This window comes from Polypterus senegalus, chromosome 2, assembly GCF_016835505.1.
Source record: "Polypterus senegalus isolate Bchr_013 chromosome 2, ASM1683550v1, whole genome shotgun sequence".
NCBI lineage: Eukaryota > Metazoa > Chordata > Cladistia > Polypteriformes > Polypteridae > Polypterus > Polypterus senegalus.
This window is the reverse complement of record NC_053155.1, coordinates 141,622,177-141,649,788: the sequence shown is the minus strand read 5'-3', so window position 1 is coordinate 141,649,788 and position 27,612 is coordinate 141,622,177. Positions and strand designations below refer to the sequence as shown.

Genomic DNA, 27,612 nt, shown 5'->3' with positions numbered 1-27,612 from the left:
ACCTTGGTGATCTAGCAGGGGTTGATCCTGCCCCCCAATGTTGTTCATGTGTACTGGCATCGAACACAAACCACCCCCCAAAAAGAACACACTATCCACAGACATCCACAACTTCTGTAATTTTCTCTGAAGGCTTTCCGGCTGTGTTTAATTGTGATGCCAAATAATTTAAAGACTATGTAGTGTGATTGTCCTGCAAAGCTTCTACAGCCTATCTCTTTCACTCATCTACCAGTTCTTCATATCTGTCTGTTTCTTACATATGCCTCCTCCATTTGGTCTTCCAAGGAAATCATCTGTTTTAACAGTACTGAATGTCTAACTGTTTCAGACATCAGGACCATATCTGGCTTAAGTGTGGTTGCTGCAGTGGAATACAGAAACTTGAGTTGAGTCCCCAGGTCAGTCTTCAATTTCCAGTTTTGTTATAAGAAGCTCATTTGGTTGCTGTTTCTCCCATTTTTTGCAAAGGCATTTGCCTGTTTTGCTGTGTGGTACAGTCTATTCTGGGTCTTCCCTTTGAAAATGACTTCTGCTGTCACTTTCAAGTTTGTCATTCTAGCCATATCCAAAATACATTGAGACAAAATTGTCTCACTCAAGACCATAAAATGTGCAAAAAGGGAAAAAACACTAAAAAGTAAACCAAGACAGTGCTAAATTCACAAGATACTACTATTTGTATCTTTCAATATACTACTGTACTGCTAAAAATAAATACTTACGTGCATAAAAACTGGTTTGTTATGTGTATTTTACAGAGAGTTTAGCAGTCTTATTGCCTGTGGAAAGAAGCTATTGCACATTCTGGCAGTTCTTGATTTTATGGAGCAATATCTCCTACCAGTTGGCAAGAGATTGAACCGTTCAGTAGAGGGGTGTGAGTAGTCTCTCACAATGCAGAGGGCTTTCTTCTTGCATCTGTCCTTAAAAATATCCTCTTAGCCATCATCACCACATGTTGCAGAGTCCAAGATCCAGTTACAAAGTGAGGTGTTCAATCCGACCATAGAAAGTTTTACTATTAGCTTCTTTGGGATGATTGTATTAAAGGTTGAACTGAAGCCAATAAGCAAGTGTGATCACATCATCTGCGGACTGATTGGAACAATATGCGACCTGTAAGGAGTCCAGTGATGGTGGGAGGCTAGCTTTAATTTGACTTATGACTAGTTGTTCGAACAAGCTAATAGTCATTGAGGCAGGTTATAGTTATTTTCTTGGACACAAGAATGATGGTGGCAACCTGTAAACTGTGTAGGTATGACAGACTTCTGGAGAGAGATGTTAAAGATGTCTGTAGAAATGCCTGCTAACTCAGCAGCACAGTCTTTTAACACCCGACCAGGTATGTTATCAGGTCCCACAGCTTTATGTGAATTGATGCTGCCTAGTGTCCTTCTCATGCCAGTTGTACACAGTCTAAGCACCACCTCACCATCAGGAGTGTGGTTTTCTTCTCTGGTGTATAATTCAATGCCTCAAACCTGATGTAAAACTCATTCACTCTGTTGGAGTGACCTCAACCCGTGGTGTTATTTTATAATCCATTATGGCTTGAATCTCCTGCCACATGCGCCTTGTGTCTCTGGAGTCACAACATTTTCCCCCAATTTTTCCTGTGTACTCCAGCTTAGCCTTCTTGATGGCTCGGGAGAGGTCAGTTCTTGCTAGCCCGAGTGATATTTTGTATCCCGATCTGAAGTCAGCGTCCCTGATTCTCAGCCTTCTCCGGACCTCTATTATCCATGACTTCTGATTCACCCAAGCTGTGAAGGTTTTGATAACTGTGACATCGCTTATGCACTTCTGTGTATAGCCAAGAACAGAAACAGTACTCCTTGACATCAATGTGAAAATCGATGCATGTGGTAGCTCATCTGAAGATGCTCCAATCAATACTTGCAAAACATTCCTAACATACTGAGGTTGCACCCTCTGGTCAGACTCTGATATGCTTCCATACAGTCTTACTGTGTTTCAGTACCGTTTTTTAAACTAGCAAAACTATAAGAGAAATGTGATCTGAGCCTCCAAAGTGGGGATGGAGGGCTGCCTTGCAAGCCACTTTGACATTTGTGTACACTACGTATAGCGTGTTAGCTCCTCTACTTGGAAAGCGGATGTACTGGTGGACTTTAGGCAGGTTGTGCCTCCAGTTTATAGCAGAGTTCTCCGAGTCTTTGGATAACACCTGAAGAAGGACTTTAGGAATTGTATTCTTAGGCAGAGTGGTTATTCTGGTGTCGCTCTTTCCCCAGCAAAAGAAGTTGGATAGACTAAGAAGGCCATATAGTCCACACTATCTGCTTTTTTATTTTATTTTATTTTTTTTAATTAAACTATCCCAAATCACACTTCCTTCACACGTACACACACATATCCTTCTGAACCAGCTGGTGTATTTCTTTGTCTTATGTTCTTTGCCTTATCATACTGGGCTCTTAGAATTCTGTCCAGGTGTCACTAATTCTACTTTTTAACTATACCACAGTTGTGACTTAGCCTGGTGAGGCATTCCTGTGCCCTCCTCTTCCTCTTGGTCCTCACCCCTATGATAGCCATTACAACTTTCATGTCTGAAAGTCTCTCAAATACAGCTCCTAAAGCAACCCTTACTTGAAACTAATCCCATAACCTGTGTACAGACCCCATGCTTCTTGTGTGTTTTTATATATATATATATAATATATAATACACACACACACACACAAACATGGTAACACATTTTTAAAAAAGACATTTAAAAATAGTGCTTACTCATCTTTTAACATCTTTGTACTTCCAATGACACTGTGTTCTCCTCATAGAGGAGGCCCTCAATTTAAGCCCAATAGAGAATAAGGCATTTGAAATACTTAGTAAAATGTAAAAATATCCATTAGTTGTGGCCTTATTTTATTATAGTGTTGATTATACCAACAAATTTGCTTTATTTTTTTCTTCAGCTGCATCTGAACATACATTTAAAAATATACAGTATGTGTTTTGAGCCTGTCAGCCGTTTACACTCTCAGTCCAGACATCTAAGCAGGACTTTCCTGTTAAAGTAATCCATGCTGTGATGATTTTAAGGTGGTGAACATTTGGGGACAACCCAACAAGAATAGTTCGTTACAAGCCAGTTTAACAAGCAAGCAAAAAAAAAACCCTTAATACAAAATTTAAAAACAATTACCAAAGACACTAAAATAACATTTGCAGAAGATTACAATATCAAGAGGGAATTCAACTAAAGGCTTAATGTTTTAATGCACTAACATGTGCAAAGCCATATCTCCAGCCAAGTTTTCTTTTTTTATTTACCCTGCATTCCTTATTGTTTGATTGCTGCGTGGTGAATTGCTTTTAGCTATAGGCACAGACAGTTAAGGCATTCCCATATTTATATCTATCTTGTGATACAGCAGACACAATTTTTTGTAGTATCTCAATTCAGTTGTTACAAAGATTTTTTTTAATGTGGATGTTAGTATTAGGCATGGTACCTCCTGGCCTGTCTTATGTTATACAGATCTTCCTTTATCTTTGCATGCTCTGCCAAGGGTATAAAAATGGGCCATAGTTGCACTTTACTGTCAAGTACAATTGAATATTGTCTTTTGTCTGCAGTACTGAATTTGCTCTCTGTTTGCTTTTATGTCCAATAAAAAAAGGTTTTCCCCTTAAGTAATGCTCCTGGCTTGAATAAATAATGTTAACTTAAATGGACCTCCCCCAGGCATGCAAGAGTTTGTAGAAATTGTCACTGTAAAACTATTGTGAGCTGATAAATATTCCTTAATTAGGACATACATATACAATTTGTGTATTCCATCTGTTTGTTTTCATATTTGATTATGTGGTGTTTGTTTAACTAACACTTTAATCCAGATTAACCTCTACATATTATGTTTACATTCATACTGTATACATTTTTTACATTTAGAGCATTGGTAGAGTAAATGATTTTCTCAGCATCAGACAGTGAGATAGAGGTAGTAATAGATGTAACTGTTCAGAGGATGTCTTAATCCTGGAAATGAAAAGAAAGAAAAGTATGAACTGGGCGTATGTTACCTTAAAAACAGCAGAGGTATCAGCAGACAGCCTACACATTTCTTATCTCAGTTAGCTGTGTTTTTATCAGTCACACACAGATTTTAAGAGCAGTAATCCTGTCAGATTCTTGTGATGCACCAAATTGCACTTTTAAATGTGTCTCAAAAAGACTTTGACCCGAAAAAAGTGATATTAAAAAAATCATAGAATAAGGTATTCATGCTTATTTTTCTATTTCTGTTTTCTATTCATTTCAGTAGTCAGTAACAGTTTAATATTGCTGTTGTATTTTTTTTTAATTATTGTTCTGGTTCAATAGTCAACAGTAAAATAATTTTTCTTTTTGCCTTTTCAATTGTGGAATCCTGTGATACTGTGTGGTGAAGTATTAACCTGCCTTTGTCCCTGTGTTATCAAGCATAGCAAGTCTAACCCTAACCTGGTGTTAGAGAGTTTTTAGATGCAAGTATCATATCTGGAGGGCCTTTGGAAAAAAGGCAGCTTGTAAGGCATATTGCCTGATTCCAGAGTTTTTCATTTCAGCTTTTTGTTGTGGGACTCGGCGTTAACTTATGTAACAAGATAGCTGTTTCTTGTGGTATTAGATAGGGTCATACTTATTATAATAAATCTTTTACAAATATTGTATGGTTAGCTTAACCACAAACCGTTCAGTGAATGCCTGAAATGGTACAGATTGGCCTTTTTTCTGTTGTTACTAAAAGACATGGACTTAGAGCAATTGTGCATTTGGTGTGTTTGCTTAATGATTATTTCCAGTTCTTTTTTTTTTTTTTTTGTTTTAAGCATTTTAGGTTACTAATAACCATTGTTTTTATAACTTTTCTCTAATTGCTACAGTAACCTCCTTCTAAATATGGGCCACAGTAGTTGTCTGTATCAGTTTAATTTTTGTATATTTCACTTGTCAGACAGATTGCTTTAAATCTTGGTGATTCAAGTGGGCAAGATTGCCATACATAGTGCATTCCCAGAAAATACACTCTTGCATCAGTTGAATTTTTGGAATGTGTTTTGGCTAATAATTATTAAGTGGGGGGTATTAAGATGTACCAACTGTAAAAATACTCTTACTAATTTGTGTCAGAATCGTAACATCTTTCCTCTTGTCATCATTGTCTTTGGTATATTTTACTTTTTTAAACATACTGAAAGTAAGATGACGTACAGGTCGTGTTTTCATCTTTCCATGATGGTTCACTCACAAATTAATTTAGTTCACATAGCTTTCAATATTGTTGCTGTCATAGCACTTTAAATATTATGAAAATTTACAAACAAGAAGGCTGTTTGATTGAGCAAACTTATTTAGTTTATAATAGCTGATTTTAGAGTTCTATTTGACTCCCTCTTAACTGACAGTATATTTAAAATGGGTGCATTATCAATGATTGTCTATTCCACACCCTCTCAACACTAATTCAGAAGCAGTTTCCTAGTTTCCATTCCAGGAGCATTGGTCATTGACAGGAGGCAACTCTGAAGAGGGCACCAGACCATCACAGGACACACTCAAACACATCCATACTTAGGTCAGTATAGTTTCACCACTTAAGCTAAATCACTCATATTTGAGATGTGGCAAGATAACCACAGGACCATGAAAAAAAAATCCACACAGACACAAGGGGACAGTGCAAACTTCACACAGAAATGATAAAACCACTGTGCCACCCCATTTTACATAGATGAAATAAAATATAAATACCATGTTGTAATTTTATCATTTTTGTACAGATTCTTCCTTTTTCATGTCATATGCCAAAGATGTGTGCGTGAAGTTAATTTGCAACTTTAAACTGGCATGAAGGGAGTGAGAGCATAAGTATTCTCTGTCCTCCATTCAATGCTCATTGTTTAAGTTTTAGTGCCTGACCCGTACTTTACTGCTATGCCCCTAAAACTGGATTAAGCTGTTTAAATTGTACATAAATGTAATATTTCACTCAGTATGTTAACAATGAGGACATGTGACCTATTTTTGAAGAAGCCTTTCTCTCTGTTTACTCAATGTACAGTACTATTTCTTTATTCTTTTCTAAATCCTGCTTTGTTTTGTTTTTTCTTTTAATTATATTAAAATAGTAAATTTAATATAACTTATTTGGCACTTAATATTTGCACAGAAGGATTTTACAGTTGGAAGTAGGGATGAAGGATAACATGGAAGCCTGGAAAGCCCTTTACCTGGGCCAGTGACAAGTTGGGTCCAGGCCTCTCCATGTTCTCTTTTTAATTGTATGGTCTTTCCTGCCAACTTGCATTCTTATTTAAAATATTAGTGCCACTACCTCTTCTACTTCAGAGTTGGTCTTATGTGAGTATCTAAACATTTCTATCTTGTGTTTTGAATAATTCAAATCTTTTGTTAGCTGTCATATAGAGGATTATTTTCATTTGTGCTCTCTTCTCATTCAGGTAAAGCTTATTGGTTTGTAGTTACTGTCAAGCATTTGTTTTTATTTTGCTTGTGATGGTTTAATTTGCTGTTTACTTGTCAGGTACATTTTTACAACCTAAGTCACTTCTATAACAACAACAACAACATTTATTTATATAGCACATTTTCATACAAACAGTAGCTCAAAGTGCTTTACATAATAAAGAATTGAAAAATAAGACACAAGAAAACAAAATAAATCAACATTAATTAACATCGAATAAGAGTAAGGTCCAATGGCCAGGGGGGACAGAAAAAACAAAAAAAACTCCAGACGGCTGGAGAAAAAAAATTAAAATCTGTAGGGATTCCAGATCATGAGACCGCCCAGTCCCCTCTGGGCATTCTACCTAACATAAATGAAACAGTCCTCTTTGGATTTAGGGTTCTCACGGAAGGGCTTGATGATGATGGTCATGTAGACTTCTGCCTTTTAATCCATCCATCATTGTTGGAGCATCATGAAGCTTTGAGTAGGTGGAGGTGGCGCAGGCCACCACCACAAAGAAACCGGAAAAAGAAACAGAAAAAGAGAGTAGGGGTCAGTACGATTTTAGAGCCACCATGGGTAGTTATTATGAGGAAATTGAACATACAGAGTATCAGGATTAAGTTAAATTAAGTTAAATTGAAGTTATAAAAAGGCCATGTTACAGTAATGTGTTTTCAGCAGTGTTTTAAAGTGCTCTACTGTATCAGCCTGGCGAATTCCTATTGGCAGGCTATTCCAGATTTTAGGTGCATAGCAGCAGAAGGCCGCCTCACCACTTCTTTTAAGTTTTGTTCTTGGAATTCTAAGGAGACACTCATTTGAGGATCTGAGGTTACGATTTGGAATATAAGGTGTCAGACATTCCGATATATAAGATGGGGCGAGATTATTTAAGGCTTTATAAACCATAAGCAGAATTTTAAAGTCAATCCTGAATGACACAGGTAACCAGTGTAGTGACATCAAAACTGGAGTAATGTGTTCAGATTTTCTTTTCCTAGTTAGGATTCTAGCAGCTGCATTCTGCACTAGTTGCAAACGATTTATGTCTTTTTTGGGTAGTCCTGAGAGGAGTGCATTACAGTAATCTAGTCGACTGAAAACAAACGCGTGAACTAATTTCTCAGCATCTTTCAGTGATATAAGAGGTCTAACTTTACTTATGTTTCTTAAGTGAAAAAATGCTGTCCTAGTGATCTGATTAATATGCATTTAAAATTCAGATTACAGTCAACAATTACCCTAAGCTTTTTACCTCCGTCTTGACTTTTAATCCTAATGTATCCAGTTTATTTCTAATAGCCTCATTGTATCCATTATTGCTAATCACTAAGATTTCAGTTTTCTCTTTATTTAACTTGAGAAAGTTACTATTCATCCATTCTGAGATACAAGTCAGACATTGTGTTAGTGAATCAATAGAATCGGGTCATCAGGTGCTATTGATAAGTACAGCTGTGTGTCATCAGCATAGCTGTGGTAGCTCACGTTGTGCTCTGAGATAATCTGACCTAACGGAAGCATGTAGATTGAGAATAACAGCGGACCCAGGATAGAGCCTTGTGGAACACCATATTGGATATCATGTGTCTTGAGTTGTAATTACCACAACTAACAAAATATTTTCTCCCTGTCAGGTAGGATTCAAACCAATTTAAGACACTGCCAGAGAGGCCCACCCATTGACTAAGGCGATTTCTAAGAATATTGATCAATGGTGTCAAATGCAGCACTCAGATCTAAGAGGATGAGAACAGATAAATGGCCTCTGTCTGCATTCACCACAAATCATTTACTACTTTAACGAGTGCAGTTTCTGTGCTGTGATTTGTTCTAAAACCCGACTGAAATTTATCAAGAATAGCATGTTTATTTAGGTGGTCATTTAACTGCATAATGACTGCCTTCTCCAGAACTTTACCTAAGAATGGGTCTAAAATTTTCAAGAGGCGAGGGGTCAAGATTATGTTTCTTAAGAAGGGGTTTAACTACAGCAGTCTTAAGACAGTCTGGGAAGACCCCCGTATCTAATGACGAATTTACTATGTCCAGAACATTATCAATTAGCACCCATACTTCTTTGAAATAATTTGTTGGTATTGGGTCAAGGAGCAGGTGGAGGATTTTAATTGAGATATTATTTTTTGTAAATCAGGTAAATCTATCCTAGTGAAAGAGTTTAATTTGTTTATAACAGGATGCTGGGGTTTAGGAGGATCCTTCGTGTTGGAGGGATATATTATGTTATTTCTAATATCATTAATTTTTTGATTGAAAAATACAGCGATAGCCTCACAGGTTTTACTGGAAGTACTTAGGAGGCATTCCTTTGAGTTACCTGGGTTTAGTAGGCGATCAATTGTAGAAAATAAGACTCTGGGATTACTAGCATTGTTATTTATAATCTTGGAGAAATAGCAGCCTCTCAAGACGGACAGTGTTATTGTATTCCGTTATTTTAAATTTTAATATTTCATAGTGGATAGTTAGTTTAGTCTTCCTCCATTTACACTCAGCTCTGCGGCATGTTCTCTTTAAATCCGACACTCTTTGGGTCTTCCATGGTATAACAATGCTAGAAGATTTTTTCACTGTCTATAAGATTTTGGTAACATCTTCAATTTAAAGTACTGTAGGTTTTTATTTTAAAATCTTTCAATACAGAGCTTATACTTTTTTTTAAAACACAGATTACATATTTATTTTGTGTGTCCAATTTCAAGATAAATCCTCATTTTTTTGTATTTGGAAGGCTTTTATAAATATCTTTTACCTTATTATGTATTTTGTTTATTATGAAAGTATATTAGAAGTGAACATGTTGATATTATTGCCTACATTATCTGTTTACTTGTTGAAACAGTGAAATGAAGACTTAGTTTTCTGTTAGCACACACAATGTAGAACCAGTAATAGGTGGTAAGGTGTCAAAGATTTGCAGTAAGTCCAGTAGCTGAAATTTCCAAGAACTACAGAGTTCAGCACAGTTTTTGGGATATGTTGAAAGTGCTTCTGATCATAGTTTGCATTTAGATGTCTAGTTGGAGCTATAGTATATACATGGCATGCTGATTTGCTAAACTTTATTATACAGTAACATCTTTCTGTAATTTTTTTTCATCTAGGTAAAAATCCTTTTAAAAAAACAGTTGTGTGTTTCAAACAGATTTGGCACAATGATAAGTGAATTTGAGCAGCAGCTCAGTGGTGATGCAGTGGGAGTGAAGTCAAAAGACCAATCCAAACCAAACTGTGACAGCCTGCATGTAACTGATGATACACTTTACCTGTTGCCAATGTTGTCAGTTATAATATCATACTGTTTGTAATTTAAAGGTACAACCAATAATATGATGAACGATGACATTTAACTTTAAAAGCCTGTAAAGTGTTTGTATCAGTCTGTAGTTTTCTGCTTAATTAATAAGAACACATTACATTTGTCATGTGTTGATGAAGTAAAGCTCTTTGAGGATCTCCCTTATGCCAGTATCACATTTAATGACTTGCAGCCATTGGGTATATCAGACTTGCCAAGCCCAGTTCCTGATCACATTGCTAGACCATGTCAGTTTACACAAGTGGAAATTACTTGGCATTTCAACATCAGAGCCGAATTTCCAGCACAGTTGTGGTCACTTCTTTTGTTACAGCCAATAATATGCTGCATTACACAGTCCATGCATTATGAAGTGTTAACAGGCTCAGCTGCAATGTCTGCATTTTTTTCTGTTATGTAAAATGTGAGAAATCCTACAAATGACCTTCTCTTCGCTTGTGAGGTCCAAAACATCCATGTTCCTTATTCCTTGTCACTGCATTGTATGCATTGTTCCTGTGGATGACTCTTAATTGGTTATCAGTTCCCATGCATACAAAGCCCACCCTTGTGGCTAAAGACAAAAGCACATCTTTTTGTTTTTGCCTGGTTGAGTTGGAGTGACTGGGAGTGCAATACCAACTGCCTTAGACTCATTCTAAGATCATGTAAATGAAGGCTATGAACTGGAAAAGTTACTTATTGTGACATGACCTTTAGGTGAGAGTTGGCAGATCGTTCAAAGTGTGCATTATGCATAAAGAACTATCCCTGCATTATTTAAATATTAACTAGTTAAAGATCTGTTAATGTAATGATTCTAAGAATTGTACCTTTTTCTAATAGTCTGTCATTAGCACTGCCTTTGCAATGAGAAGAATCAACACAATTAGAGGTGAACCTCACCAGTGTCTGATACTGTTAAGTCTTTTTTCTGGATTTGCTTTGCTTCATTTATCTAAGCAGCCAGGTGCAAACTTTGCTGATTTGTAGGCAATTCTACAAAATAAACACAGATGTGCATCAGATGTCTCTGACCACTTTCCACATTCACGAAATGCTTTGTACGTTTATAATCAAGTTACTGTAAAAATACTATGTTTACTTATAGGAGATATCCCATTAACTGTTAGCAGTTGTAGATCTGGCTCCAGTTGAACCCCTTTTTAAGTGTAGAAGGTGCTGCTTGCCTGGCTTTCAAATGTATTTCACAGTCTGATGTTTCCCTTTTGGACTTAAGAACGTTGCTTCAGACAAAATCTTACTTTACAGATAGGCAATTTAATTAGGTATTTTTAGAGTTAGTTTCAAATCTAATTTTTGAAAGTTGTGAATTCTCATATAATCACTGCACTGTGACCTATTTTTGTGTGTAAATGCTCATAGTTACCTTGAATAGTACTTTATGAGTAAAGTTGAAGAGGCAGTGACGTCTAGTGAAATAACTTGCAGGCTGTTAATTGACCCTGTGTGCCAATTTGAGAAATATATAACTAGGTGTGTCTTTGTAATCTGTTAGTTAGTTGCTTTGCATAGTAGTATCTGGCCAGTAAATGTAATACGTTATATAAATATATTAATGCTAACAAAAAGTAGTGTAGGATTTCCACATTAAGGTTTAACATTTTAATTGATTTCTTTTAAATATATTTTTTAGCCACCTTAATGCCATTTATATCCATTGTCTGTTTGTTTCACCTACCAATTCTTGAATCTTGTACCTTTAAGACTGTTACTACTTTCCTATGCTGCCCTACTTCTTCCTCTTGAGGGACCAACTGATGATTTGAGAATCAATGAATTTGAGATTTTGATGCAGTGTACCTACTTATCCATGATCATTTTATCTTGCACATGAATCCCAGAAACCTAATATGGAATATATCTAGCTCCATAATGTATCCTAACTTCAGGTCAAATGCATGGAACTTCATCTTTCTACCATGATAAGCATTATTAGAAGAATGTTTTCCATTATCTGTCACAGATTAGGTACCAAGGGTTATTATTTCCTAGCTATTTGTCACTACAATATGAATATTATATGTGTATTTATTTATACATCTATTTTTTTCCCTTCCTAAAGGATGGTTTACAGTCAAATGGTGGAAGCAAAACTAAACAAGAAAGTGCCTGGCTTTTCCGGTTATGGTACAGTTTTGATCACAAGTATCCTTTTCCACTTTCCCAAGGTAAATTGCTGGTTTATTGCTGGTTGCACCTTCATATGTTTCTTGTAAATAGCTAAAAATGTTTACCATATTACTATAAAGTTTTCAGTTGTGTATAATTTAAATTAATAAAGCTCTTACAGTTAAAGCATGAGTTAAAAGAAGCCATATAACCCACTAGTAATACTAATCCTCAACACTCCATAAACAACCAATTATCATGATATTATCTTTGGTCCTTTCTTTTATTGTTTGTTAGGTTTCATCATGGTATAGCGGGTCTGCGCATCAGAAAGAATGGCCAGGGTTGTTTTTTTTTTTTTTGTTTTTTTTTTATAATTAATAGAATAATCCATTGGCCGTGTCAGTCTCCGTGGGCGCATTTGTGCAGCTGCGGGGAGTTGAAGTAATTTGGGCAAGGCGCACCTACATGTGAGGGTGTGATCTTTCTCAATTGGCTTCCTGCAGTGCGTGATTGAGACGCTGCGCCCACGGAGCCATATAAGTATGGGCCGGCACAGGGAAAAAGGGGGGAGAACAGAGAAAGAAGGGAAGTGCTGTGAGAACAGCAGCAGGCGAGAGGCAGGTCGAGCCAGCAGTGTGGAGAAAGGCAGATCGGTAGTTTGCCCCGCATAGGAGCAAGGGTTTGGTGCTCTAGGGGTGGATCATGCCTACTGGCTATTCTTTGAAGAGCGGGTATGATTGAGGTAGTGCCCTCCCTAGGGTTCTGAGGGACGACCACATGTGCGTGAAGAAAAACAGGAGGACAACCAACCCCAAGCGGTCTGGCAGACGCCAACGGATGCAGCCAAGACAGGGGGTCGGGATGGAGAGGACCATGGCTGCTGAAGTCTCCGTCAGCTGCGTGAGGTATGGGTGAGCTGGGGAAATGAAGAGGGTGTTGTGTTGGGCTCGTCCACATCAGGAGAAGAACAATGGCTTTGATTTTTATTGTTTTTTTTATTGCACCTTCCCCATGCTTCATGTGGTGTCCTAATTGCACAGCTCATCCCGGTCATGAGTATTGACAGTGCCAGGTTCAAGAGGCTCCCAAAACTTGAAGGGCCCGCACCCTCACAATCACCCTAACTATATTGTTTGGAAACCTGGTTGTGATGGTGCAGGTTGGCACCATGCTCCTGTATCGTCCAGGAGCCCCCACTATCTGTACCATAACTGATATAAGACAGGTGAATGAGAACACACACAAAGGGGTAGGTGCAGAAAGGTTATACAGTGCTTTTTTTTAAAAATCAATCAAATAAACAGTGTCTAAAAAGTGCAGTGCTCTCTTCATCAATAAATAAATAAACATTTTTCATTGTACCTGCTCCTGAAAGTTTTCTCCTAGTACAGATGAGGCGCTCCAATTGATGTCTGAAAAACTTTATTTGCGCGCTCTCTCTCTCTCTCTCTCTCTCTCTTTCTCTCTCTCTCTCTCTCTCTCTCTCTCAGCTCTCAAACACTGAAAACTAAACTAAAATAAAGCTAGTCAATTAAGCAAATAAATGAGTTAAACAGGGGTAGGCATAACAAAATTTAAAATACACTGTGTGCACCTTCTGACCTGAAACTCGGGTCTTTTTATTATTGTCTCTGTGATACCACACGCATGTCCATCTTATTAAAGAAAACCACCTTTCTTCAGCTTAGTGTCCATTAATTGTCTCAATATGCATATTTTCGCTCCACCGATGAAACTGATCATGTGACCACAACACCCTTCCATTCAGACCAACTATGTATACTTCTGCACAAAGACATTGAGATCAAAAATAAATAAAATAAAGTTGCACTTGAAAAGAAAATATTATCTACAATAAGATTGCACCACAACTATTATACAATACAATTTACAAAAGTATTCCACTAACTGAAGTATCAAATTTACATACACTAGCCAACCCACGGTGTAGCATACGCTGCATCATTATCAACGTGAACAGTTCACGTGGCTCACAGCTGCATGTGGACTGTAGCACAGACCAAAGCGAGTGAGGATGTGTTTGGTGACGTGTTCTGGGCGGGCACATGAGCAAGCAGTGTTCATGCCTCGAGAGCGAGGGTGAACACGGGAGGAGGGTGAGAGTTGGCGGGCGGGGCTCTGTTGTGCGTTCCCCATGACGTGGCAGAAGGGTTAGAGTGGGCGGTCGGGGCTCTGTTGTGCGTACCCCATGGTCAGACGACTTGGTCGATTATATATACAGTGGAACCTCGGTTCACGACCATAATGCGTTCCAAAACTCTGGTCGTAAACCGATTTTGGTCGTGAACCGAAGTAATTTCCCCCATAGGATTGTATGTAAATACAATTAATCCGTTCCAGACCGTACGAACTGTATGTAAATATATATTTTTTTAAGTTTTTAAACACAAATATAGTTAATTGTACCATAGAATGCACAGCGTAATAGTAAACTAAATGTAAAAACATTGAATAACACTGAGAAAACCTTGAACAACAGAGAAAACTAATACTGCAAGAGTTCGCGCTATAGCGCTACTAACCGCTTGCTAAAAACACTTTTTTTTTAATGAGTTTTAAGCACAGGGGAAAAAAACGAACATTTGAAAAATCCGTAATTTTAATAAACAACTAAGAAAAGTAACATTGCAACCATGCATGCGCGCACCTGTGTGTATTGTGTGTCTCTTTCTCCTCGCGCGCCTGTGTGTCTCTCTCACGCGCCTGTGTGTGCGTCTCTCTCATGTGAACTATAGCACAGACGAAAGCGACTGAGGCTGTGTTTGGTGAGTTGTTGCATGCAGGCAGATGAGCAGGCAGTGCACATGCCTCGAGAGCGACGGGGGACGCAGGAGGAGGGTTACAGTTGGCAGGCGGGGCTCTGTCATGCATATCCCATGACACGGGAGGAGGGTTAGAGTTGGCGGGCGGGGCTCTGTCGAGTGTATCCCATGGTCTTAGAGTTGGTGGGCGTGGCTCTCTGTCTTGCATGCCCTTAATGAATTATATATAGAGATTATACCATAGAATGCACAGCGTAATAGTAAACTAAATGTAAAAACATTGAATAACACTGAGAAAACCTTGGAACAACAGAGAAAAAGTAACACTGCAAGAGTTCGCGCTATAGCGCTATGAACCACTCGCTAAAAACACTTTTTTTTTTAATGAGTTTTAAGCACAGGGAAAAAAATGAACATTTGAAAAATCTGTAATTTAATAAACAACCAAAAAAAGTAACATTGCAACAATGCACTTGCACACCTGCGTGTGTCTGTGTCTGTGTCTGTGTGTGTGTGTGTGTGTGTGTGTGTGCTGTGTGTGTGTGTGTGTGTCTCTCTCGCACGCCTGTGTGTGTGTGTCTCTCTCCGTGTGTGTGTGTCTCTCTCGCACGCCTGTGTTTGTGTGTGTCTCTCATGTGGACTGCAGCACAGACGAAAGCGACTGAGGCTGTGTTTGGTGAATTGTTGAGTGCTGGCACATGAGCAGGCAGTGCACATGCCTCGAGAACGACGGGGGACACAGGAGGATGGTTACAGTTGGTGGGCGGGGCTCTGTCGAGCGTATCCCATGGTCTTAGAGTTGGCGGGCGTGGCGCTCTGTCTTGCTTGCACTCTCTATCTTGCGCCCTTAGTGAATTATATATATATATATATATATAGATATAGAGATATAGAGATATAGATATATAGATATATAGATATATAGATATATAGATATATATAGATATATATATATATAGATATTCATATAGCCTATTTTGCAACAGTTGCACTGCCACAAAAATTACAAAGATTTATGTTAACCGTATTCAAACAGAATTTAATAAATCTTGTAATTTTCCTTTTTACCCTTTTTAAGCCAAAAATGAATTTTACCTCCTATATGTTACCACAGACTCAAACTTGTGAACGACACCATTGTTTAAGTGTCTTAAGACATCTGTCTTTGTACTATTTTAATAGTAATTTAGTAATCACTTTCTACTAATACCACTAATTTGTGAAATGGTCATTCTAGAAAGGATGGTTGTGTCAAACATTCACCTTTCTTTCCTTAATCCCATTGTCCTATTTTAATTTTAATCTTTCATACAAACCATCATAGTCTTCACTTGTTTCTATGATTCTGGCAAGTTTCCACTAATTTCTGGAAATATTGTCATCCTTGACAATTACTATATCTCCAACTCTTACGTTTCTTTTGCCACTGTTGTCTAAGGCTTAGGTTGGTCAGGTATTCCTTGCACCATCTGCTCCAGAACTGCTCTGACAAGTACTGCACTGTACACCACCTTTTCTTGGCATACATATCTTCTCTGACAAACCTGCCAGGAGGTGGAGCAAATGTTTGGGTGTTAAAGGCTCAGCACTCTTAGGATCATAGATTTTATTCATAGTGAGTGGGCGATTATTCACAATTGACATGGCCTCATAGAAAAATGTCCTTAGTAAAGAGTCATCTAGTCGGGACAGACTTAATCACACTCCTAACTATTCATATTTGGCATTCCCAAACTTCTCCCAAGTGACTTGCCTCGGGAACATTCATCAGAAAGTCACTGTGGTTTCTGTCAAGATAAACTGTGATTCTAATCCTTTAAAACAGTGATGACCCGTGAATTACAAATCCAGAGTAATACCAACAGGCATTGGGTCCTTATTGTTCATTTTGCACTTCAACTAGCTCAGCACATATCCCTCTTCACCTCCCTGGCTCACCCATTACTCGCTCAGCTGGTAGAGACAAGCAGCAGCTTGTCAGGTCAGGTTGTCTTCCCATCATCCTTCTCGCTCCCCTGGCATGCTGCTGATCCCTAGGGTAGGACACCCTCCTCGATTGCACTCACTCCATGGCAAGAGATCAGTTCTCCTTCGCGGACCTACAACTGTGGTGCTTCCCACCCACTAGCTAGGTGAGCTTACCTTATTTATCAGTGACTTGTTTGTTGAGTTTTTATTCCCCTTAATTCTTCCTAATTTCTATTTTTCACTTACATTTTCTATTGTTTAGTTTTGTACTCAATGAAGTTCTAAAAGCTGCTTCCTTCTGGGTATGACTTATTAGGGTCAGTCCTTTTGAGTTTAACAGGGCCACTGCATCTTTAGTATGTTTACATACTTAGGCATATTAAAATTCAAACTGAGACCAGAAACTGAAAGGCATTTGCTTATTTAGTGATTAGAATTAGATTTTGGCATCACTAAAATAAAATTAATAGATTCTCTGTTTTTTCAATAGCTTCTTTCTTAAATGAGCTAACACTAAAGAGAGAGGAGTCATTTTGAAAATAAAACTTCTTTCCAAATATGTTGAAAGGAAGAGCTCATTACGCATTCAAGATATTTAAAATGTGTGTAACATATGGACATCTATGAGTCTGTTACTGCTGCATAACAAGCTGCAGATCATAGAATTATTGTATCATTATTACAGAACTGAACTAGTTTGATCTGTGCCTTTTTTAATTCTGTTTGGCAAAGCTTTTAGAAGGTCAGCTTTCACTTCCACCTCCACCCCAAACCCCGCCTCCACCCCTAACCCCCCCTACCCCAAGAAATGACATTTAAAAAATAATCCCCTGAATGATAACTGGTCTCAGTTGTCTTCTTGTCAGAAGTCCACCAGCAGTTCTTTTGTCTTGTTGATGTTGAGTTGCTGGTTGTTGCCCTTGCACCACAAGATGAAGTCCAGTACGACTTTCCTGTACTTTGTCTCATCTCCATTTTTAATGCAGCCTATGATGGAAGAGTCATCTGAGGATTGCTGTAGATGAGAAGTGCTGGTGTTCTGCTGAAAGTCTGTTGTGTAGAGGGTAAACAGGAAGGATGACAGGACAGTTCCCTGAGGTGTTCCAGAATTTACGTACCACCATTTTTGACACACACTCTTTGAGCATCTGCTGCTTAGGTAGCCCATAATAGAGGAGATTGTGGGAGCATCAAGATTCAATCCCTTTTTACCCAGTTGATGAGGTAGATCAGTGTTGAAAGTGGCTACCCCTGTGTTTACCTTGTTTAGCAGACTACACAAATTAGTAAACATGGTGACCTACAGTATTTAATGATACTGGGCTCCTGTTGTTCCAGTCTTTTCAGACTCGTATTTCTCTTCATCTTTTTTCTTTTATTTACAGATTTGTTCATTGTTAAGAATACAAGGTATCTCTCTTTTCTCTGCTTTTACCTGCTCATCCTTTTGACTCCCTATCTCACTCTTAGCATGGTGAAGGAAAGCAGGGCGTCAACGGCCTAAACCCCCAACACGAACACACCAAGGGTCCCGGGTGCAAATAAAGGATGGTTTATTTAACCCTATTCGTTCTACAGTACTACAAAGTATTACAGAAGCACAGGTTTCTCTCTCCTTCCAATTCTTACCACTGCACTACCCTCCTCCAGTTGAGTGGTCCCTTTTATTAAGGACCCAGAGGTACTTCCGGTGCCAGGGCCACTGCCCGAGGGAAGCATTTCCGGGTCATATGAAGGTCCTTTACAGCTGGGAGCTTGTCTCCCTGCAGTGCTCTCTTGCGGTTTCCAGTGACCCCAAATTAGGCTGCTATGCTGGACTGCATTTCCCGGCATGCCCTGCTGGCTTCCCACTGGGCACCAATCTCCAGGGCTAATAATAAATAATAATAAAAAAACACCCAGTGACATCTTCTCTTTCCGGTGGGCTGTTCATCCATCATTTTTGGTTCTCTCTTCCAGGTCTGATCCCCTTCTTATCCCCAGCTGGGATGCCTGTCTGCTTGCTAGGATCATCCCATCTGGGAAAGGAACCGTCCCCTATTCTGGTTGGGATGTCCATCCAGCCCGTGTAGCATTTACAGCATGTAGTTTCCAGCTTTTAGGCTGTATTATGTACCCCCACCCCCTTAAATTTCTGTTTGGTTCATAGACCTCTGTCCTCTCACTGATTCTCCTGCCTGGTTGACCATGTTTCATAATGTAAAATGCTGTTCCAAAAATCCTAATTATCAACAAACATAATTGAGTGCATCTTACTTCTCCTTAAACTTTATCTGATGGGTACTAAACCTTATCCTCTTTGTCACTTTTGCACATTGGGTGCCCCATTCACCTTTCTCCACATTTTTTGGTTTTTCACTCCTGTTTTTTTTCCTTTGAACTTTAATATCCCATTTTTTGCCTTGTTTCCTATCTGTTGATATTGCACTATTACTTGCTACTAAACTTCTCCTTCATCAATGTAACTGGGTCTGAAAATGTTATAGTTTCTTACATATCTGCATCTCGTATTCACAAAGCAGTCATGAAAACTACCGAGGGCTGCTCAGTTTCTTAAATCTGGGCTGTCTGCTGCTGACAAATACTACTGTTGGTTCAGTGCTGACTTAGCATGGGGGTTGAGAATAGGTAATAGGTTGTCAGGGTAAGGATTCTATTATAAATACTAGGTAAATTGCCTTATTTACTATATTAGAAATATTCAACAAATAATTGATCACAAGAACCTGATTCACTCTACAGTTGTGCTTGAAAGTTTGTGAACCCTTTAGAATTTTCTATATTTCTGCATAAATATGACCTAAAACATCATCAGAGTTTCACTCATGTCCTAAAAGTAGATAAAGAGAAACCAGTTAAACAAATGAGACAAAAATATTATACTTGGTCATTTATTTATTAAGGAAAATGATCGAACATTACATATTTGTGAGTGGCAAAAGTATGTTAACCTTTGCTTTCAGTATCTGGTGTGACCCCCCTTTGCAGCAATAACTGCAACTAAACGTTTCCGGTAACTTTTGATCATTCCTGCACACCGGCTTGGAGGAATTTTAGCCCATTCCTCTGTACAGAACAGCTTCAACTCTGGGATGTTGGTGGGTTTCCTCACATTAACTGCTCGCTTCAGGTCCTTCCACAGTATTTTGATTTGATTAAGGTCAGGACTTTGACTTGGCCATTCCAAAACATTAACTTTATTCTTCTTTAACCATTCTTTGGTAGAACGACTTGTGTGCTTAGGGTCGTTGTCTTGCTGCATGCCCCACCTTCTCTTGAGATTCAGTTCATGGACAGATGTCCTGACATTTTCCTTTAGAATTCTCTGATATAATTCAGAATTCATTGTTCCATCAATGGAGGCAAGCCGTCCTGGCCCAAATGCAGCAAAACAGTCCTAAACCATGATACTACCACCACCATGTTTCACAGATAGTGTGTTCCTTTCTCCAAACATAACGCTTTTCATTTAAACCAAAAAGTTCTATTTTGATCTCATCTGTCCATAAAACATTCTTCCAATAGCCATTATAAAAGATGGCCTTTGCAATAATAACATTGTTACTGTTTCTGATCACATTTGGAAGCCAGGCTGTCATCTTTTTATTTGCTACTAGCCGAAGCCTGCCATAGCATACGGTGGTGTAAGAATAGGAACGGAAAATGGTGAGAAAGGAATTCAGTATAACAAAGGCTTAAGAAACCACTGTTGCAATATAACGAAAATAGTGAGCAAAACCAATGCCAATGGCCGAGAGAATCAGAGAATTCTAAAGGAAAATGTCAGGACATCTGTCCATGAACTGAATCTCAAGAGAAGGTGGGGCATGCAGCAAGACAACGACCCTATGCACACAAGTCGTTCTACCAAAGAATGGTTAAAGAAGAATAAAGTTAATGTTTTGGAATGGCCAAGTCAAAGTCCTGACCTTAATCAAATCAAAATATTGTGGAAGGACCTGAAGCGAGCAGTTAATGTCGCTTGTCTGAAGGGGATTAGAAACCTGAACATTTTTAATAATCCATCATGTATACAGATGATGGATATACCCATTTACCTAATATTTTAACTACCCCAGTATAAAGATGAGATCTTGGAAATTTTGAGAGGCTGGTTGTTGGAGCACAACAACAGAATTTTAATTGGCAGAAACTACTTACTTGCTAATGTTTCCTGAGTAAAGTGAATAATATGATTTTTGACATGGGAAATTGAGGAAAACTATGCCTTCTAGAGTCAACTGTACAACAAAGCACAAATTCCTTAAGTATGATGTGATCAGAAACAGTAACAATGTTATTATTGCAAAGGCCATCTTTATAATGGAGCAAAGTGGGCAACAAACCAAGTAACCATGCCCATGTAACATTACTCCTTAATCACATGTTGATAATAGTTGCATCATATGACCAACATTATTTGGTATCATGTTGTGGACATCTTGAATTCCGGAGCAATACAAGATCGTTAGGCAAAAACAGAAAATAAAATAAATAAGAAGAACACAACTCTGTGTATGGAATGTGTTTTACAACTAGTTTTGAAACCAACTAAACTAAAAAATCCAGTAAATATTTCATTTGGTAAACAATTGTCTTTTCAGTTCGGAATTTCAAGTAATATGTTTCATTGTTATCTTCATACTGATGTAAAAATCTAAAAGGTGTTGGACAGTCTGCATACTTTTAATGTGGAACCACCTCTTGAAAGTAAGGAATAGAAGACATGATGGAGAGGGAAATTACCGTAAACAGTGTTATGTACTGAACTGAGGTTCTGTCTCTGTGGTTTTCATGGGTTCACTATGTGTTAGGTGTTTCATTTCCTTTCTGAAAGCACAGCACACACTAGCAAGCTGTTAAGAAAAGAAAGCGTCTCCTACACACTGATGGAAAGAAAACCCTTCGAATCTGTTCCACTGCAGTATTTGTCATATCAACTCTTTAGCACTTTTGTCCTTTTTAAATGGCAAACTTTTTTCTGTAAGCTAAAAACGAACTACTTTGTGCCTTTAAGACATCAACATCCACAGCCTGAATCACATTGCTAGAATAACACCAACAGCCATTTTGGTGAAAAACTTGTTAAAAATCATGATTAACTGCTTAGCATACTTTGTTTCTAGAATTGTTCACTTATTGGGTTATATACATTTAGATTTCTGTATTTTTCTATTTTGGTTATATCACTGAATAAATTAGAGCTCTGAAGCGAGTATGCTATCAGTTGTACTTCACTTTGACGATTTTATTTTTCAGTAAAATTTCGTTTAATCTAAAAAAAATGCTTTCCTAAATGTAACATGCTTATTCCTAAATTATGTATTGTTTAAAGAAGTAAGTGAATGCAAGAGGAAGAAGTGCAAATGTAAGATAACTATGAATTGTTTGTTTAGAGAAAAGGTGATTATTACCAGGGCTTAAAATAATTGGACACCAAGTCAAGCATTCAGTCACAAAGTCTGAGGGACATCCTTCTGTAAAAACATAAGGAAACTTGTTGACTTTTTCTCACCCATAATAATAGAGCATGTCACAGTTTAACAGATGACCTCAGCAATGTCTGAAGGGGATTAGAAACCTGAACATTTTTAATAATCCATCATGTATACAGATGATGGATATACCCATTTACCTAATATTTTAACTACCCCAGTATAAAGATGAGATCTTGGAAATTTTGAGAGGCTGGTTGTTGGAGCACAACAACAGAATTTTAATTGGCAGAAACTACTTACTTGCTAATGTTTCCTGAGTAAAGTGAATAATATGATTTTTGACATGGGAAATTGAGGAAAACTATGCCTTCTAGAGTCAACTGTACAACAAAGCACAAATTCCTTAAGTATGATGTGCAAGTGTTGATAGAACATGCCAACATATGCAATTTGACAAATGTGAGGAGTCCATCAAGCCCATTTGTTTACCCAATAGCTAAGCTGTCCCAGTATCCCACCCTGATTTTTTATGTAGAACATACAAAATTTAAGTCAGGAGTTAGGCATTTTTTTAACCAACATGGTGTGGTTGCAGGTGCTTTCTGCGGCGTGAATCCTGGGCCCCTTAATGTGAGGCAACAGCACTAGCATCATACGAACAATTCTTGACAGTTGTAAGATCAATGCTAAGGTGCAATGAAAGATGCTCTGTCAGTTGACTATGGTCTAATGCCTTTTTGACAAAAGTTTTGTTGATTTTTTTTTTGTTACTTTACATAATACTTGTTGTCTATAAATGGGAGAAAAAAAAATTATTTAGATTCCTGGCATGAGGTAGAGATTATGTTTTCTTTTTCTCTACCTTGACATTTTACTTCAGAATTACCATGCAAGTCAATCTATGGCCATATGTTCAAAACATACTCAGGAACACTCCTAAGATATACAGGTAATGGTAAAAGTCATGGTTAGGGATTAATTTCAATCTGAAGGTCCTGAAAAGTGAGTAAAAAGATGGGTTAAAATGAATGTGTCCTTCATTATCCATCTATCCATCCATTATCGAACCCGCTACATCCTAACTACAGGGTCACTGGGGTCTGCTGGAGCCAATCCCAGCCAACACAGGGCACAAGGCAGAAAACAAACCCTGGGCAGGGCGCCAGCCCACCGCAGGTCCTTCATCCATCCATCCATTTTCCAACCCGCTGAATCCGAACACAGGGTCACGGGGGTCTGCCAATCCCAGGCAGGGTGCCAACCCACCGCAGCAGGTCCTTCATTTTGACAATAAATAATTAGAAACATTGCAGAAAATCATGCAGTGTTGGATTTAGTGGAATAAATGTTTTTAAATGGATGAGTCAGATTTCATATCTTAACCCAGTAGAAGTGTTGTGTCAAGAGCCTGGACTGTTTGTGCAAGAAAGTGATAGATTGGGAGCAGTTTTGTAATGAAAAATGAGCAAAGGTTTCTCAAAAGCAGATGTCAAAAACTGATTAGTAACATCAGGAAATTCCTTGCCTGTTGTCATAGCCGCTAATGGATGTGCCCCCAGTTACTGAATTAAAAGACCAACTTACTTTTGGACATGAGCTAGTTGTTATCTGTTTCTTTTCAGTTGGATGCATTGCTTCCTGTAAACAGTACATAGAATTTTAATACATAAACATTTTATTTTGGAGACATGTGGATTAGGTTTAAATAAACAACTATTTAATTATAATAAGGGTTCACAATTTTTTAAAAAGCTTGCATATATGAAAGGCAAAACATGTGTTTTCCATATTTAGGAGAATTTGACATTTGACACATGAATGTCAGGCCTTTACTTGTCTCAGTATTTGTGCATCAATTATTTTTGTGAAAGCTCCCATTGTAGCTCTTCTATGTAAGATCTTCCATCCATCACCACTATAATCAGTTTCACTCAAAAGTGATTTTAGGAGACTTGTAAGCCAGAGAAGGGCATATTGTCCTAGCAAATGGGGCTAGTTGTAGTCTGCAGTGCTTCAACTCCAACTAGGAATGCAAAATTGTTAAAGTGCTACAAAGTGAACATTGTATTTCTCTGAATCTATTCCTCAAGAAGAGATGTGACTGCTCTGGCTATTGTGTACTATACCTGGAAAATTATGTCTGAAGTGTGAATGAAACATGCAATGAATCAAGAAACATATTGAAAATCACTTCCCCAGGACAAAGAAGAATATTCACAATGTTTCACATAAATGCATAGCAAATAGTTTAAAGATGCCAACTTATGCAAACTTGAAGCTTGGCAAGCATGCTAAAGATATTTAAATGTAACATAATCATGGTACATACAGTATAGAGATGAGCAGCAGTGTAGACCACACATGATATACAGTGAACTGTATGTTTTGTTCTGTGAAGCAATTGTGCATTACTATAAAAACGGATTTGCACCTGCCTGATTGATTGCTTTATTGCATTGTTTTCATGGTGAAATCATCATTTCATGGGTTGTGCTAGATTAGAGGAAGTGGTGATGAATGCACAGCACTGAATTTATTTCGCCTTCAGTTTGCCAAAATTGTTGAAATGTTTGGGATCTTTGCCATACTCTGCAAATGCATTTAAACTCAAAGGGAAAGGTAAAATTAAACTTTTTTTTTTATGATGCAATGGTCTTATGTGTCCCTGAGGGCTAGCAAAGTATCTGCCAATCATTCTGGACTAATTATTGTGGCCAAATAGTGACCTGAGCTGTAAGGCAACTATGCTAACCACTGCACCATGATGCCTCCCTGAGGTTAAATGAGTAGAATTCAATATCCAAATAGTACCATATCTTGAAGACAATGGCAGCAGGAATGGGAAACATGAATTTACTGAGGCTAAGTCCTACAGATTCCAAAGGACATGCTCACCTCTCTTGAACCGAAAAGTAGCTTTTTGTTTGCTGCCCTCATCTTAACCAGACTGTGAACTAAAAATGTTTCTCTTCAGTCAAGTGCCTTTTGCAGGTCTGTCTATTTCATTCTCTCCAAGACTGTGAAGTCAACTCAGTATCAGTGTTGCCTCAAAGGGGAAAGTGCCTATGTGTTGTAAAGCGCCTAGGGGGGTTCTTGAACTCTAGTTAGGCGCTATATCAAATACAGGCCATTTACCATTTACCATACAGTAATTACCTCCAAATTGTGAAGCTCTTTTATCATACCTCTTCCATCCTACAAAGTGAAGAAAACTTGTGTTTTTTCCCCACTACTGCACTGATATGTGTTACCTACAGTTGTTGCTTTCTTCACTGCTCTTAAAATTCTTTTAACATGGGGTGTGAGGTCAGTTTTATAGATCATCTAACTTTTCTTGCACCAAATATTTTTATTAATTTTCTCTTACAATTAAAAATTCTGGTATGTGATCCAGATGCTTAGTCTTTATGCCACAATTCTCAAAGTTAATTGGCTTTGTGTGCCATTGTGGTTTCTTGCATGATTTAAAATCCACTGCCTGTCCTGACTTTACATCTGTAGACATTTTTACTCTGTACCAGGGTGTCTGTGCAGTGTCTCATTTAAAAAAAAATGAGCTCAGGAGAATACGAGAACCCCCCAGTGAGTGCATCAACAGAACTTACGCAGACACAAATTCAGTGTTTACTTTAAGTTCATTTTCTCAATAGCCAACTGTGCAACAGAATCAGATGTACAGTACGAGTGGCCCTTGCTCTTCTTGTCAGAGGGTGGGGACTTTGCTTCTCTGACTGAATGCACTGTTCTGTTCCTAAGATTCCAAGTGCCCTCTCCAAGCTGCAAGCTTGGCTTTGTCAGCCCTTGGTGCTATTATGTTATTAAACCATTGCACTTATTAAGATGCATCAAGCAGATTACTTGCTTTCTTTGTGTGTTTTTTAATTATTTAATGAACTCCATGATTGTTCACAGCATTATAACCATGTGAGATAAAAAGCAGAATATAAACTTAAATATGAACAATGCAAAATTCCTAAGGGTTAAAATGTTTTAAAACTATCACTTTTAACAGTATAAAGCTTCATGAAATGTACTTGTAAGCTTTAACTGTCAAGGCTCTTTAGTTTTAATTTTTTGGAAGTATAGTACAACACTGGCAGGTTTCATATTGTAGGACATTTCAGTTAGCAAGTCTTTCTTTCTCTCTGATGTTTTAAACTGTTCTTTCCCTGTTTTGTTTTTTATTGAGACATGACTGAGCCAGCTTAGTCTCCATTTTTGTTTTCTATTAATGCTGGACTACCCAGCAGGTCAAGAATTACACACTTCAGCTAAAGATAATAACTTGTCTCCAGATTTTTAGTACTTTTTTGCTGACTTCTCAGTGTCAGTTTGAGTTTTGCCAAAGAGCTAAGATTTTTAATGATTCAGCCAGATTTATGCTTGGCCAGGAACTTTGATATCTAGCAGGTTCTTGCTATAGTTTAAGTATCTAGCTGTTTGAAATTAAATGAGTATGTTTATTTGACGAGCAGAGCATTATCAAATGCATGATCTACGACTAAGTGAATGCTTCTGTAGGGTATTTTAAACTCTCTTAATTAACTTTGAAAATGTGTTTTTTTTTTTTCTTCATTAACAGCCAAAATGGTCAATTTGTGACTTAAGTAAATGCAGACTTTTACCATTTAGCTAGGCCCTTTACACAATATCAGTCAATTTTTCAATCTATAGGCATCAAGACACATGTACTGTAGGTGTCTTTAGTATATGATCTCTCCAGGTACAAATACTTTATAGATGACACCTTCAAAGGCCTTCTAGTATTACATTGTGGGCACTCCGTGCACTACTTGTGCAAGGACACCTGGCTTCTGATTGTCTTTAGTATCTGTGTATCGTTCAAAATCTCTAAATGCTGGAAGAAGTATTATGAACCTTGTGCCCTGCGGAGGGTGCTCTTGACAACCAAACCCAACATCGACAGACATGGGATACAAATGCAAGCACACACTTTTATTTTTTTTCCTGTATAGCACAGTTCAGCACTACACAAAAGCACAAACACTTTCTTTCTTCTTTGTCTCTTCTTTCTTCACCTCCACTTCTCTTGGCCAGCTTCATCCTCTTCCACCCAACTCTGGCTCCTGGAGTAGTGGCTGCTGGCTCCTTTTATAAGACACCCAGAAGTGCTCCAGGTCCTTGCTTCTGGGTGTGGCAGAAGTGTTGCAATCAAGAGCTCAGCAGCAGCTGCAGCACCCCCTGGCAGTGCCCACAAAACCCAACAGGGCTGCACCAAACTCCAGCTCCCATGGAACCCTGCGGGAGTCCGAGGCAACAATGCAACCCAGGAGGGCTGCCACCTAGCGTAACGGCATGGTAACGGTGTGGTATTTACATGTTGCTGTTTTCCTATGAAGAGACCTACTTTGTGCTGAGAAAACCGATCCCACACATCACAAAGAGAATAATACTTGCAAGCCGAAAGAGCAAGGAAATGGACCAGGAGATTAAATAAAAATTAATTAATTGAA

General features: G+C 38.2%; 1 protein-coding gene across 3 annotated transcripts in view; it reads left to right on the top strand.

Moving 5' to 3' along the window:
• The window catches only part of slc9a7 (solute carrier family 9 member 7), a 184,130-nt gene that overhangs the window by 138,565 nt on the left and 17,953 nt on the right, over window positions 1-27,612 (top strand). For 2 of the 3 annotated variants that reach the window (XM_039744722.1, XM_039744723.1), the window contains one exon: window positions 11,900-11,982. In XM_039744722.1, coding sequence (XP_039600656.1) covers window positions 11,900-11,982 — 83 coding nt within the window. Of the gene's footprint in view, window positions 1-11,899; window positions 12,006-18,659; window positions 18,788-27,612 lie in introns of those variants that run through there. The other variant, XM_039744724.1, reaches the window with a different exon arrangement.